This window comes from Vitis vinifera, chromosome 11 (genome assembly GCF_030704535.1).
Source record: "Vitis vinifera cultivar Pinot Noir 40024 chromosome 11, ASM3070453v1".
Classification (NCBI taxonomy): domain Eukaryota; kingdom Viridiplantae; phylum Streptophyta; class Magnoliopsida; order Vitales; family Vitaceae; genus Vitis; species Vitis vinifera.
Genome location: NC_081815.1, coordinates 8,255,352 through 8,271,036, shown reverse-complemented (window position 1 = coordinate 8,271,036; position 15,685 = coordinate 8,255,352). Strand labels below are relative to the sequence as shown.

Below are 15,685 nucleotides of genomic sequence, written 5' to 3'. Positions count from 1 at the left end.
ATCGAGAATAATCCATCCTTGTGGACGATACCTAAAAACCACTATACTACAGTAGTTTGTACTAAAACCACTTTTTGATCGGGTAAAAGCTACTATAGAATAGTGAATTAGGTTATAAATTTTGTTTTGATCCAATAAACGACAAAAATCTGAGTGATCACTAACCTCGAGAGCCAAAAAACCAAAAAAAGCATCCTCAATCGGTCGAGTTAAGGGTTGACCGGTTCACTAGCCGTTGGAGCATTTAATGCTTGACAGGTGACCGTTATCCTTGACCGGGAAGGCAAATCCCTTGACCAAGAAGGAAAGACTACTGGAAGAGAAATAGTGTTTTTTGAACCTCTCGACTGGACCTCGACCGAGAAGAGGGAATCGATCAATCGATACCCTGGCGTTGAACCGATTTGGACACTACCTTGATCGGTTCACCATTTTTTGCCCGAAAACTTATCTTTTTTTGGTCTTTTTACTTCTACCACTTAGGCAAGGTCTTTAGGTAAAATTATATGTCAATTTTGAAATGTTTTGCCTAAGGTTCATTTGATAGATCTCAGATTTTGATGGAAATGTAACTTTAAAGCATAAACCGAGTTTTTCAAAGATGCATGAAATGCTATGTAAATCCTAAGTGCACCCATGCATTCATCTTACATATGTTTCCTATGATTAAAGGTCTTCCAAAAATCTTGATCTTACATATATTAGGTCATTTGATGAATTTCCAAATTAACACCTGAAATTTCTTATAATTCAAAACCAATTAGTAACTTAACCATGGTTTGTTATCATCAAAACATGATTAGGAGAACCCTAGGGCTAACAGTTTGGACTTGAATTGTGCTATGGGAGTTTGAACACCTTTGATTATATGGCATCTAGAAGGACATTTAGAGGAGATGATAGTTAGTTTATTTATCAAAGAATGTGTTGAATGTTTTAGAAGTTGAAAGATGATGGTTGATTCACCGAGGTGGAGATTTGTTGGTTTTTGCCTCAATTAAGAGTTTAATATATTTTAGGAATCCTTGTCTCATAAGGATTATAATTTAGTGATTTATTATATATTAGGAATCTTCTTCCCACATAGATTATGAATTGGTTCTGCCTAAGCTTGGGGTCATGTAAATAAGTCAAAGTCCATTAGTTAAAGAATTAGAGTGACTTTAACTAGCTTTAGTCAATTTTGTGTGGAGAAAACTCTCCCAATTTAATTTTGTAGTTTTGATTTGAAGATTAATGGATTAATCATCATTGTCCGAGGATGTAGGTAAGACATCCTTACCAAACCTTGTAAATTTTGTGTCCCCTTTTTTATTTTTTTTTATCTTGCTATGTTTCTTTATATTATGGGCTAGTTTAGTATATATATATATATATATATATATATATATATATATATAACTTTCAATTTTGCGAAGCTTTGTGTTACTTCATTTCCTATATACAAAAAGAAAAAAAGAAAAAAAAAGGTCAGGTATTTATAGAGTTATTATCCTATTTGTACTCAAATTAAACTTTTTGCAATCCTATTTTGAATAAAATAAATATAAGTTCCAATTCAAACTGGAAAAACTCGGAAAGAAAAAAATAAATTGATGTGTGTCTTTAAAGCCAAATGCAAATTTCTTACGTGATGAATAAAAGGATATAGCATCATGTAGCAAGAACATGATACACAAGGCATACAATTGTGATCTCTGTCACACATGTTGCATTTGTCACATAAGAAAGAAAAATTATATCGTGATAAATATAAAATGATAAATGATTAAAATTAACAACTAACATCATTATCAAAATTAATTAATTTATTAGAAATAAAATAAATATTATTATTACAATAAAAATTAATTATCTATATAAAACTAATAGATAATATCAAAATAAAATTTTAAATCCTATGAAAAGAGGTAAAGTTATACCCGTTATGGTAACCCAATTGGTTAAGGTGAGTTGTGTTCTAAGTCTTGTCTCTAATAATATCCTAAATTTACGCGGGGTTATTACTCATATAATCTCATAATAAAGAATTGAAATAAATATTAATTAAATTTTTTTGGTGTACAATCTCATAATAAAGAACTGAAATTTAAAATTAAAAATATATTTGATTGTAATTCTCGAAAGCGTTTCTAACTTTTTTAATGCTTTAAATTTTTATTTTTTAAGTATTAAAAAAATTATAATCGTTTTTTAGAATTACCATCAAATACATTATAAGTTAAGCGTTAAAGTTGAAGATTAAACGGGAAGTCAAAGATTAAATGAAGTTTTCAAACTAAGCATTGAAGTCGAAGACGAATTCAGGATATGAAATTGATGAATTGAAGTGATTGAAGTTTAAGAAAGGATTGAAGCTTAAGATTAAACTAAAGATTGAAGGTGAAGATTAAGCAAAAGATGTAAATTGGAGTTGAAGACTAAGCTAAGGATTGAATTGGAAGATTAAGCCGAAGTGTGAACTAATGAATTGAAATGATTGAAGTTGAAGATTAAACAAAGGATTGAAGTAGAAGATTAAGTTAGGGATGTAAATTGGAATGTAGGAATGAGGATTGTATTCCCAATTTCTTTGTGACATCGAAATTCTTCTTTAGTAATTCATGAATATTGTCATCTAAGAATGATTTCTTATGGTTGAACAAATTTAAGTATTTGAATTTAAAATCATTTAGAAAATATTATTCATGAAGCATAATACTCCCGACAAAATAGTTTTGAATACATTTTTCTCAATTTCTTAAGGCTATTTATTCCATGGCCTTACTTAAAAATAAAAATTTAAAAAATTTAAAAATAATAAATCCGATGTCAAAATCATTCAAAAAAATGTAAGTTTTTAATAACAAAGAAAGAATTATTTTTTGGGGACATGTTTAATAAATAAGTCTTTGAAGACAAAGAAAAAACAAACAATAATTTTAGGATGGAAAACATGCTTGGCTTGATCGTATAAATTATGTAAACGTTTTTAAATTAAATAATAATTTTTATATCTTTTCTTAATTAATTTTTTATAATTTTTCCTAACAAACTAAGATTTTTGGAATTCTTTATTACATATTTTACTAAATGATTTTTTAATGATGGGTTCTCATCCATAAATTAGAAGTTTTTCTCTAGAAAGTTCTATCACTATTTCTTATAGGTTATGTTTGATTCTTGGAAAGTTTGAAAAAAAATATGACAAAAAATAAAATAACGAGAAAAAGTTAAAGGAAATAAAAAAGACGAAGGAAAATAAAAATTAAATTTAAAAGTAATGAATTATTTTTATATGTTACTTCAAACTCATTTAACTTATTTTAATTATTGAATATAAAAATTAAGTAATTTGAAAATGTATAAATTTTTAACTATTTTTAATTATATTTGAGTTTTTTTTTCATATTTTTCATAACACAATAAAATATAAAAAACCATTTTTTTAATATTTTTTTCTTTCTTTAGTATTTCCCAACAAGCAAACAAAACCATAATATTTTCATAATTTCTAGTTCCATCACTGATGGGATACATGTAAAAGCTAAGATAGTTGATAAATTCTTTTTATTTTATAATATTTAATTAAGCAGATAATATTTTTTACTTGAAAAACTATTATTATATATATTTTTATTTGAATTTAATTATAATAGAAAAATAAAAAGTTAAAAAATAAAAATATTAAGAATTAATTTTTGAATGATTTATTTAGTTAAATATTAATTTTTATAAATAAATAATTAATTTTAACATCCTTATTTTCATTATTATTTCTATTCAAAATTTAATATGAGTACATTTGGTAATAATTTTAGAAAGTATTTTTAATTTTTTTAACACTTGAAAATTTTTCAAGTACTAAAAATATTATAAACACTTCTCAAAATTACTATTTAACACTGTCTAATTCAATTTATCAAATATATAAATATTACAGTTTCAATATTTCAAATTTTAAAAATTTAGTGTATGTAAAGTGACACCTTTTTCTTTTCTTTATTATTATTATTATTTATTTATTTTTTGGTGAGTTTTATTTCAGCTTAATGTATACTCAACTTTGTTTCCATATTTGGAATGCCCACGTCGCCACGTGTTAGCCGCCAGAAGGTCCGGAGGCTCCGAGCCTAAACTAGCGCCAACAAACCAAACTGCTATATATGAAACCCAACTCCTATTAGGCCATATCGTGCAGTACTGATACAGTGATACATTCATTAGAGAGTTGTTGCCGGAATCAATGGCTTCTTCAGGAGTTTTTCTTCCATGTTTTGCTCTCATTTCTCTGCTTTTTGCTTGCTCAGATGCTGCAGATTACGTGGTTGGAGGGACTGAAGATGCGTGGAAAATTCCATCTTCTCCGGGCTTTCCTCTCACCGATTGGGCCAAGAAACAACGCTTCCAAATCGGAGATTCTCTCAGTAATTTCATTACACTCACTTTCGTCTTCTTCTTTTTCTTCTTTCCTGTCTGGATTTTTTTTTCTCTCTCACGTTTCTTTCCTTTCCCAAGTCTTTTAATTTCGGTTCCATCTGGGGCTTTCCTATTATTCAACTCACTGTTGCTTTGATTTTCTATCGGTTTTTGATTGGGTGTTGTGTTGTTTCGTTTCTACCTTTTTTTCTCCCTCCATTTCCTTTCTGTGTTGGCTTTTCTTCTGCTTTTTCATTTTCTTGCACTGTCTCTCAGTTCTAACCCGGATACTCCCTCATTTTCTGATCTGCAGTCTTCAAATATGACGGCAAAGTCCATTCAGTGCTGGAATTAACTGAGGGGGATTACCAAAACTGCACCACTTCAAAGCCGATCAAGAAATTCACAGATGGCAATACAAAGTATGAGTTGGACCGATCAGGGCGATTTCACTTCACCGGCGGAACCGAAGAACACTGTTTCAATGGCCAGAAACTGTTCGTAGACGTGGAGCCTGCAGCACATTATTCGGAAAATGAGCTGTCGACAGTTTTCGCTCCGGCTCCTGGACCGTCCAAGGCTGATGGTTTGAGAGTTGGGTTCATGGGCTGTGTAGCGGTAATGATGGCTGCTTTATTTGGAATTGTCTTGGTCTGAGAGAATACGAATGAATTTATGGATCATGGCCGATGAAGTCATGAAGAAGATTTCATATTAAATATATGGTTTTATATTGTGTAACTTTTATGTTTGTTTGGCTGGTAGGAAAATTTGGCTTTGGATATACAATTTGTACTGATGAATTTGAGAAATGGAAATGAGGGAGGTTGTGGTTCCGCTCCGTCGGACCCAATCTATTTACTTTTCTATGGGACCCAAAAATGTCCATCTTCTAGAGTTGCCGGAGGCAGCAATTCAAAACTGTCCATCTTCTAGAGTTGCTGGATGCAGCAATTTTGACAAAGACGATTCGGACTGAATAATAATATTGACGTAGCAATCGTTTCAACTAATAACGGTTTATATGCCCGGGAAAATTTACTTAAGGAGGTGTTTGATAAATCAATTCAGTGATTTAATGACTTGATAATTTAATTTATGTTGATCTCAATTTCTTTAAACATAATTTTGGATTTAAGTAAGAATAAATGAACTAATATTACTTAAATCTAAAATTATGTTTATAAAATAATTTAAAATTAATATAAATTAAGTCAGTTATTAAATCACTTTTAGAAATAAATTGATTTACCAAACACCCTTTTAATCATGTTAAAATTACTTAATTATAATAAATTTAATTCATAAATTTATTAATTTTGTATTTTTAAAAGTTATGAAAAATTAAAAGTACATTTTAATTAGAAATATCATATAATATCATATGTAACAATTTTTTTTTATATCTTAATTTTTTTAATAGTTTTTAATATCATTACTTCTTCAATGTATAAGGAGCTTTTGTATTTTATATAAAAGTTAAAAAGAAAAAAACAAAAAAAATAGAAAATGTATCCGAGCTTATGCTAGCTAAGAGGGTGTTTAGTAAACTAACTTAATTACTTAAAGTTACTTAATAACTTAATTTAAATTATTAAGTAAATTAAGTATATTTGGTAAAATGACTTAATGGTATAACTTAATGTAACAATTTTAAGTAACAAATAAAAATAATTAACTTATTTTTAAGTTCATATATTCATTTTGCATTTTTATCCTCATTTATCCTAGTTACCTTCATGATCTTCTTTGTAACTTTATGACCTTCATCGGTATTTGACCATCTTTGCCTTAGTTATAATTTATGATGATAAATATGTTATTTTGATGATTTAAAATAAAATTTAAATTAATTTTATCAAATAACTTTAATACTTAAAGTAAGAATTAAGTAATAAGTTTAAAATTAACAATTGAAATATAATTTAACTTAAAGTCAACTTAAATTTTTTAATAATAAGTATTATGTTTTACCAAACACCCCCTTAAATCAAATAACATATATTTCACTATAAATAGTAAAAATATTTAATAGTTAAAATATTAAATAAAATTATAAACAAGTGTAAATTTAATTTATTTTTATATTAAAAATATATTATAATTAGATTAAATTAATTAATTTTTTAAAACCTTAAAAGGTAAAATAGCTAAAAATATATATATATTTTTTAAAATAATATATTTATAATTAAAATTTTGAAATAGGTTCATGTTAAGAGGTTAAATGGGGTAGAATTGTGTTTAACAAGTTAGAATTATGTTAAAATTTTATTTGTGTCAATTTATATGTAGTTCAAATTAAAGGGATTCATTGGGTCAAAATGTATTACCCATGTAATAAATATTTCATGATTGCATGGGGTCATTATTAAATTAGTAGCATTTAGATTGAGCAAATTTTTATTATTTCCGATCCCAATTAACACGAATTTTACTTTTTCAGCATCATATGAATTTTGAATTTTTTTTTATGAAAATAATAATAATTTTGATTTATTTTTTTTAAGATTTTAATTAAAAGAAAATTTCTTTTCTTCTTATTACTATTTGGAGCTTATTTGGTATTGATTTTAAAAAGAGGTTGGAAGCATTTTTTCATGGGAATTATATGTTTGAAAATTTTATGAAATTCATTTTTAAAAATATAGAATAGAAAATATATTTTTATTATTTTTTGTTATATAATATATTACCAAAAACATTATAAAAAATACTTTTTATTTATGTATAAACACTAATCATATAACAAGTCGAAGTGATACAAATATCATAAACTTACATTTAGAGTTTAGGGTGTTTTACCTCATTTCTGGATCATTTCCTATCGATGAAGGGTAGTGCAAATCTTGCAAATGAAGGATCTTTCTCCTAATAACTCTCTTTCCTTTGCTTTTGGCACGGGAGGTAGTGGAGGCCTCATACAAGGATGGTGGTTAGAGTTTTCTTCTCTCTAGAGCAAATAGGAAAAATGAAAGATAAGAGTGCAACTCTAACTCCCAAATGAAGGTTAATATAAGCTTTTAGTGGGTTTAAATGACTTGAACCCATCTTGGGTTTCAGTTACTCAATTTAGCTCATTTGGGTCTTAATTGATTAATTAATCCCATTGAACTCTGATTAATTAATTAGTCTAGTATAAAAAACTATACATAAATTGTAGACATAAAAAAATATTAGTGGATTAAATTACCACTAATATGATCTTTAAAAAAAAAAACAAAAAAAGATAAGTTTCCCTAATCTCCAACTATAAAAAGGATAATAATAATAATAATAAGAAAATTATTGTTATTATTATTATTATGGGTAACTTAGGTTTCAGGCTATGAATATCAAAATAATAGCATATTCAAACCCCAGGTTTGCCAATTTCAAGTTTACGATGCTAACCCCAAAAATATTTTGGGTCTCATGCACTTTGGGCTGAGTTATTTTTTAATTCCCAAAATGCCCCCCCTCATTCGGTCAGGTCAGCCTCCACATGTTTAAAAAAAATAAAAGACTAAAAATAAAAAACAATTTAATAGCAAGAACCTTCCTTCTTCGTTTATTTCTGTGTGTAAACCCTCAGTTCACTTTTCCTTCTTATCTTCTTTATTTCCCCTATTTCTTTATACACATCTAACTAGTATAAACCCTAACGGAAAACCATAGTCATTTTCTTCATATTTTCTCCTTGTGTGTGGTCTACAATCGAGACTCAACAACTTGGTGTGTGATCTAGCAGAAGCTGCGCATCCTTAGGTGCCTTTGCCTACCATCACCGCCACCCACCACCATCTCCTCACATCCCATCATTTTCACCTCTCTCACCCGACTTTCTCTTTCTTTACGTCTCTATCATTCTCATCCCAGGTACTCTCTCACTCTCTGTTTCTATATGTATATGATTTGAACGATGGTGATCTAGGGCTTCAATCTACAATTTTTCTTTTAAATTTTTTATTGCTTGAGAATGATTCTATAATTCATTGTAATTCTAGGGTTTTCTTATTGATTCTTGTTTTTTTTTTCCATGCCATTGCCAACATGCTTCAACTTGATTGGGCTTATCTGAAATGTTTAGCTTTCATGCGTTCAATTGCTGAGAAATTTGTTGAAATTGAAAGGAAATATAAAGTTTTGACATTTTCAGGGATTGAGTTGGGTGAAAGTGAATGACTGAGTTTATTTATGTCGAATAGTTGTCCATACATCACTAAACTAATATTTTGATTGGAGTCATTGAGCTAATTGTTATTGTGTTAATTAAATGAGGGATTAAGTTATTTTCCAACATATGTTAAGCTTGTAGGAAAATTTTACACAAAAAAAAAAAACATATATTTTTTCTTGTATTTTTTTTCTTTTTTGTCTTATGTGATGCTTTGTCTTACATGAGGAAATTTTGGGGAAATGATTTTCTATAAGTGAATGAGAGTCAATGGAAAATACACTTTTCAGTTATCTAATCAATCAAATATAACTGAAGGTTTTAGATTTTATTTTATTTTCTATTCTTTTCCTCGGTATCTTAGCAAATAAATAGAGAATTAGGAAGATTCTTTTGATAGATTTGTTTTTCCCATGACTAAGGTGTGGTTTGATGCACTTCCAATTTTTCATTTTTAAAAATATAGAATAATAGCAACTTTATATAAAATTTAGGAACTCTAATACAAAAAAAATAAAAATAAAAATTTATTTTATATTTTAGGTTCCTTAAACTCATTATTTGTTTTAATGCTTCTTAATCTAAATTGTTGTTCCAAAATTTTAAATAAGAAAGGTCTACAAGTTGATTTTTTTTTTTTAATGGAATTAAGATTTGAAATAGATCAATGTTACAGTTACCAAAAAATTGAGCATTGCATGTCCAATTGTGGTTCTTATTTTGTGCATGCATTCCCCTAAATGAGAAATTTCTTTCACTTACACCTTTCAAGTTAGCAAATAGATTGTCATTGCTTAAGCAAGGAACAAATGGAGTTGCCTTCTCCAATCACTGGGGTTTTTTTCTATTGTGGATTGAGTTCCTTTTCCCAAATTCTTATTCTTGATAATGGTAATGAAGTTTATAACTTGTAGAAAATAAGTAGAGTTATTTAGTGCTCTTCTTTACCAATGTGTCTTGCTAGGTCTTTCTAGTTGCCTTTTTTTCAATGCACATTTTGTTCTTAAAACTGAAAACAAAAGAAAAATATTATGGTACAGTTAAGTTTTTGGAAACCAAAAATGTTGAAGGCTAGTAAAATAGAATAGAAATCACAAAATAAAAATATAGAACACAATAAGCTAGCCTTTACTTTTTATGGACTCTATTTTAAAGCCTGAAATGTAACCTTGGGGATTTATAGCTCAGTGGGTCATTTCTTTGGTTTTAAAACTTCACATTTGAACACAATTTTATTCTTTCTATTAATATATGAAACAATTCTACTAAGTGAAGAATGTGGCTTTGGTAATTCCATAGTAATTATAATATTACTTTATACACTTGCCTGGAAACTAATATTGGCAGCTTTGTACCATAAAGGAAGCTTGCAAACAAAGTTGCCAAGTTAACCCTAGAATTTCATTCATTTTTTTTATAAATATTTTTAGGGATTTCATTATATGTTTTCATTTTTTTTTAATTGGGAATTATTACAGAATTACTAGATTATGAAAAAAAAAAAATCCGTGCTTGAATACATTCTAATTGAGGTGAAAAATGATGAATTGATTAAGGCAATAAGTGAAAATGACAAAAAACTATTTCACAAGATGGGAATTTAATATATTGCTATAATTTTTGTTCTTAATTTATTTTTCTCAACTATGCATTCTTGTTGAAACTAACTTTCTTAAGATGACCACCCTTAGGTACTAATTTTTTCAACCTTAGGTACTGCCTTACTGAACCTTGAGTACTACCTTAGTGAACCTTAAGTACTACCTTAATTCACCTTGAGTACTACCTTAATTCACCTTGAGTAGTACCTTAGTGAACCTTGGGTACTACTTTAGTGAACTTTAGGTACTATCTTAATGCTCCTTAGGTACTATCATAGTGAACATTGGGTACTACCTTTGTGAACCTTAGGTATTTCATTCACTTCCATCTTAGTTTAAATATGAATTGATAAATGTCAAACTTCTCTACTTAGTACACGATTTCCTTAATTAAGCATGAGATTATTATGCTCTAATAGGTTATTCGAGAGGTTCTTCTTAGGTGCTACCTTAATGCACCTTAGGTACTACCTTAATGTACTTTAGGTACTATCTTAATGCATCTTAGGTACTACCTTAATGCATCTTAGGTACTACCTTGCTACATCTTAGATACTACCTTAATGTACCTAAGGTACTACCTTAGGTACTACCTTAATGCACCTTAGGTACTACCTTTGTGAACCTGAGGTATTACCTTAATGAAGCTTAGGGTAGTTTGTTCGTGAACCTTGGGTACTAAGTTTATCGATCCTAGGTAGCTTCTTTCTCAACCATAGCACAATTTGTTTAGGAAAGCATGGATTAGGATTTAGGAATACGTAACTTTGACAAATTATTTTCTATTTTTGTTTTAATTAAGTGTATATAATATTCATGTAATCCCTAAGATTAATCAGAAAATTTTTATATCCGTTTTTTTTATTCTTTTCCACATATATTAGAGCATCTTATAAAACATGTGTGAACCTTACCCAATTATTGTTGTTTGTGCAAAGAAAAAGAATGGATGATAACCAAAAAATCCAATATCATTGGTTTTATTTATTTATGGAGTTTAGTTTCCCCTCTATTTGAGGTGGCTCGGTTTCTTCCCTTGCAATTAAGGTAGGTCAAATGTTTAAGAGATGTGAGTTTTCTCCTTTTACGCTTATTCGCTTCAAGGTTGGTTTTATTCATTGTGCCTAGCATATAGTTTTCTTTTATTTTAGCTTTGATGGAACTTATGTGCTTTATATGACTTTGATCATACACTCCTTGTTAGCCACTTTATCTAACATATATCCTCTTAATTTTCCCATACATGTCAATGTTTGTAGTGATGACCTTCATTTTGTTTCTCACTATGCAGCCTGTAGATCAAAGGCAACATCTTTCTATGTGCTTTGACAAACTTATGACAAACATAAATCAAAGCTTGGACTCAAAAAACAAGGACAAGTTCGCCATAATATGACTAGATTCAAGAACGAATTTTGCAACAAATAAATTATGACATCTTTCACGTGACAACAATAATTTTATGCCAGCACATGTGTTTGCCCCCCTAAAAAAGAGATGGAGGAAAAGAATAGGAAACCAACTTCCTATGTTGTGAAAAAGTGTTGCAAATTCCTCGATTACTTTGTATAGGAAGTGATTTACGTGTAGTTTTCTCGGGTGGTATCATAAATCATACTGGGAACTGGAGAAAAAGATAGAAAATACAGAGTGGTTGTCAAGCTTATATGGGTTCACCGAGGTAGGATTAGAATATTGTAGTTTTTTTTTATTTTCAATTCTTTTTTAGGAGAAAAAGAAAAGTTATGATTTGTTTTTTTTTTTTTTAACAAAGATAAGTGGTGGAAACTTAATTTTATGAATTAGATAATATAAGTGTATTTTTCCTTCACAAAGTTCATGCTCTTGTTGGATTATTATAAGGTACATTCTCTCTCTGATCTCTTTAAACCTAGAAAGAACACTTAAAACTTTACAACTATCATACCACTTGGATAGAAACCAAAAGGTCTTCTGCCTTTTTAGGTTTCAAAACATTATTGCCTTATAGTGGCAAACTATAAGGTTCAAGGCTTAATTCAATTACTATAATAACAAGTCTGATCAAGTCAGATTCTCTTTACTTATTGTAAACCGTTTGTACAAGACATTTTTTCAATGAGTTATATGGACTATAAGAAGCCTATTCCCAAATGGTAACCATGAGCTCCAATATCATAACCTCACTTTAGACTGGCATTTACTTAGAGTATTTAGTTTGGAGAATAGACAACGGGTAATGTTTTTGTTTAAGCATGTCATCATTATTTGCTTTCTTGTTTCTACATTCTAACATTTACATAATGCCAAAATTTAGGTCCCAAGCATCTCGTGGTAAGAGTGTCCCTCAAATATCTATGTTAATCGAACAAGAACTAACTAACACAAATGGTAATTATAAACAATGGAGACAACCCTTGAAGTGACATTTGACTCTCTTAGGGGAACATCCTGATTCATGTGTCCTGATGTGCCTCTTGATGTTTTTTTTTTTCAGTTGCTTAGTGCCACATATCTCACAAATAATGTGTTGGTCGCAAGATTAGAGATGAGCCTTGAGGCATTTTTCATTACTGAAGTGCTTAAAACAACCTGGTTCTGAACATACTACCTCCACTAAGTCCAATTTAGCTGCAATGGGAATATCATTCATAAGAGTTCACAAACAGAAATTGAAAAAATTCTAAGGGGTAGATATGTTTCCAAATTTTAAAGAAAAATGCAAGTAGATTATGTTAATTTACATTATCCACTAAGAAGATATGTAAGAAGGATTTTTAATACATAAACAACGTAATGATAAAGTGAAGGAAATGGTTTGCATAGAGCAAGGAAGGTTTTCTCATCTAGTGAAACAATAGGACTGTCTTGTGAGGCTTAAGCTTCATATTCGTAATTATTTAAATAAATAGACTCACAGGTAGCAATCATAAGAGTCAAATTTGTTTGCTTTGCTAATCATTTCACAAATGCAAAAGCCAAACATCTAATTCAAAACCACATCCATCAGGTTATTGTTATATTTATGGAAATGACTAATGAGTAGTAAAAGCACCCATTTCCAAGGGCTCAAGGTGCCTTCATCTTTACTAGGTAAAGTATAAGAGAAAAAAGCTCAACATGTGAGAACATAGAAAGACCCAACAAAAAATAAAAATGAAAAACACAAGTTGAAGATTAGCCGATAAACATAACTTTTTTTAAAGCTACTAAATTCTGACCATTTGATTATAAAAAAAGATATGAATTATATACCAGCTATGTGGGCAACTTAGAAATCTTTGATATAATGAAAATCGTATAGATAGACTCCATGTGAACAAGAAATTGTAGAATTATTCTGACAATATTGAAAATTCCTTCTAACTCCACCCTTCACCCTCATTTTGATTGCCAAACAAATGTGGGAAAATAAAAGCAAATAAAAAACTCTGAATCTTAGAATTTTCTTTTCCCATAGAAATATGTAGAATGAAAATTTTCCACTCAACTTGACCAAATTCAAGTATTTATTCATAAAAACTATAAATTTAATTTCCTTAAATTTTGATAGGAATCGCAATTAAAAAAAAATTCTTAACAAAAATATACAAAAAAAAAGTGTAAAATTGAAAATTTATTTTCCTTAAATTTCGATAGAAATAGTAATATAAAAAAGAATTTCTTAAAAAAAAATATATAGAAAAATTCATAAAAATACAACATTCTCTAAAACATACATACATATATGTGCTAAAATAGACATGAACACAAAAAATCTAACTTTAATCAAACACCAAAATCTTGTGATTTTGACATCCAAATCCTATTACCAAAACCCTAATTCTAAACCTCAATATTATGATTTCCACAACAATGGAAGAAAAATAAACATAAAACCCCCTTTCCACACCAAAAAAAAAAAAACCTTAAAAGAAAACAACACAAATAGCTTGAAGAATTGAAGAAAACCAGAAACCCAAATGAGAACTCTAGATTTGGACATGAACTTTTATTGATAGTGGTAAAAGACAAAAGACAACAAAATCATAGCTGTGGACAAACAAAGAAAAATAAAAAACAAAAAATGCAGAGTCAGATGTCCTTCAACGAGAATGATTAAATTGAAAATGTTGGCGGTGCTACTGCTCCATCACAATTCCGAGATAGAGAGGACAAGGAAAGATGGAAATGGAAGAGCTTGAAAAGTGCAATGTAATTGAAATACATGTAAATAAGTCGATAATGATGGGTATCCCATGCCCTCCGATTTGTGTCGTTCACTTCTGAAAAGAAGAGGTTAGGGTTAGGTTTCACCATATTCTTGGGATTTCGGGAATATTTGGTAAAATAAGAGGTCCGTTTTTTTTACGAGATTTGGGTTTTTCATTTTCAGATCAACACGAGGAAGGTACTAGGGTTTTTGGATTTTTGGGTTTCAAGAAGAAGATAAGTAGATAGATGATGAAGTTTTTTATTCAATCTAAGTGTCGACCAGTGCAGAGAGAAAAATGTAGGGTTTTTTTAGTTTTTTTTTTTTTTTTTAGTATGATGTGGAAAATGAGCTGGATGAAAGAGATGGGCAATTTGGGTATAAAATAACAACTAGGCTCAAAGTGCATGAAGCTCAAATTATTTTTGGGATTAGAATAGTTGTATTGAAAAATCAAAAGTTGGGTTTCCAATTTCCTATATTTTTCATATTACCAACCCAAAACACAAGTTTCCCTATTAATATTATCTTGTTGGTAAAACCTCCCGGAGAAGAAAATTTGTTAAAATCAAGGAACTAAATCCCTTGAATTAAGCAACTAAAATTCGAGAATTTGAAATTCAAATTCTCTATCTTCACTTATAAATAGAGGTGTCTTCTATCAACAAGAGAGATTTTCCTATTTGTTTTGCTAAATTTTGTAGAACCAAAATTTTATGAAATTTGTGAGTACAAATTTCTGGCATGCTTGGTGGGACATCTTTGCCTCTCATCGCTTTTGTTAGAAGATTGATCTCTATTACGTTGATGGCACCTAAAAGAACTCAAGTTGTTCATGTCAACAAGGGCAATGACAAGATCGTCATTGCACAATCGACACATGACACTGCTACGAGCCCCATGACTCGTAGCAAAACAAAATCAACATCTCCACTCTCAACAAAATAAACAAGTGAGTCTGTTTGTTTGCTAAAACCCGTAAGAACACATGATGAGCTCCAACCACTCATCATTTTGGTCTCTCTGGGGGCAAAGAGCCATAGTCCTCGTAGTAGGGGAAAACTCCCTTCAACACTACAGGACTTTAAGGATAAATATTCTTGCTCTGTTACTGACGTCAACTCTAGCATCGGCTCACACTCTGGATCGCCAACTGGAATGTCAAATGAGGAAAACTACTCCAATCGTTGCGACTCTTTTAATTCTCCCTTCTTGATGACTATGTCGGTAATGGCAACCAACATTACATCCGTAGAGGAACAATTAATAGAGATGGCCCACACCATCGCCAAACTCACCAAGACGGTTGAGAAGAATGATATAGAAATAGTCTCCCTTATAAACAAGGTTGAGACACAA

At 29.6% G+C, this 15,685-nt stretch overlaps 1 protein-coding gene across 1 annotated transcript; it reads left to right on the top strand.

Moving 5' to 3' along the window:
* Positions 1 to 4,158: 4,158 nt before the first annotated feature.
* LOC100251807 (early nodulin-like protein 15) lies at positions 4,159 to 5,265 on the top strand. Its single transcript, XM_002278093.5, has 2 exons — positions 4,159 to 4,406; positions 4,712 to 5,265. Exons 1-2 carry the CDS (start codon positions 4,226 to 4,228, stop codon positions 5,053 to 5,055), a joined length of 525 nt encoding a protein of 174 aa, XP_002278129.1. The 5' UTR covers positions 4,159 to 4,225; the 3' UTR covers positions 5,056 to 5,265.
* The last annotated feature ends 10,420 nt before the right edge of the window (positions 5,266 to 15,685 follow it).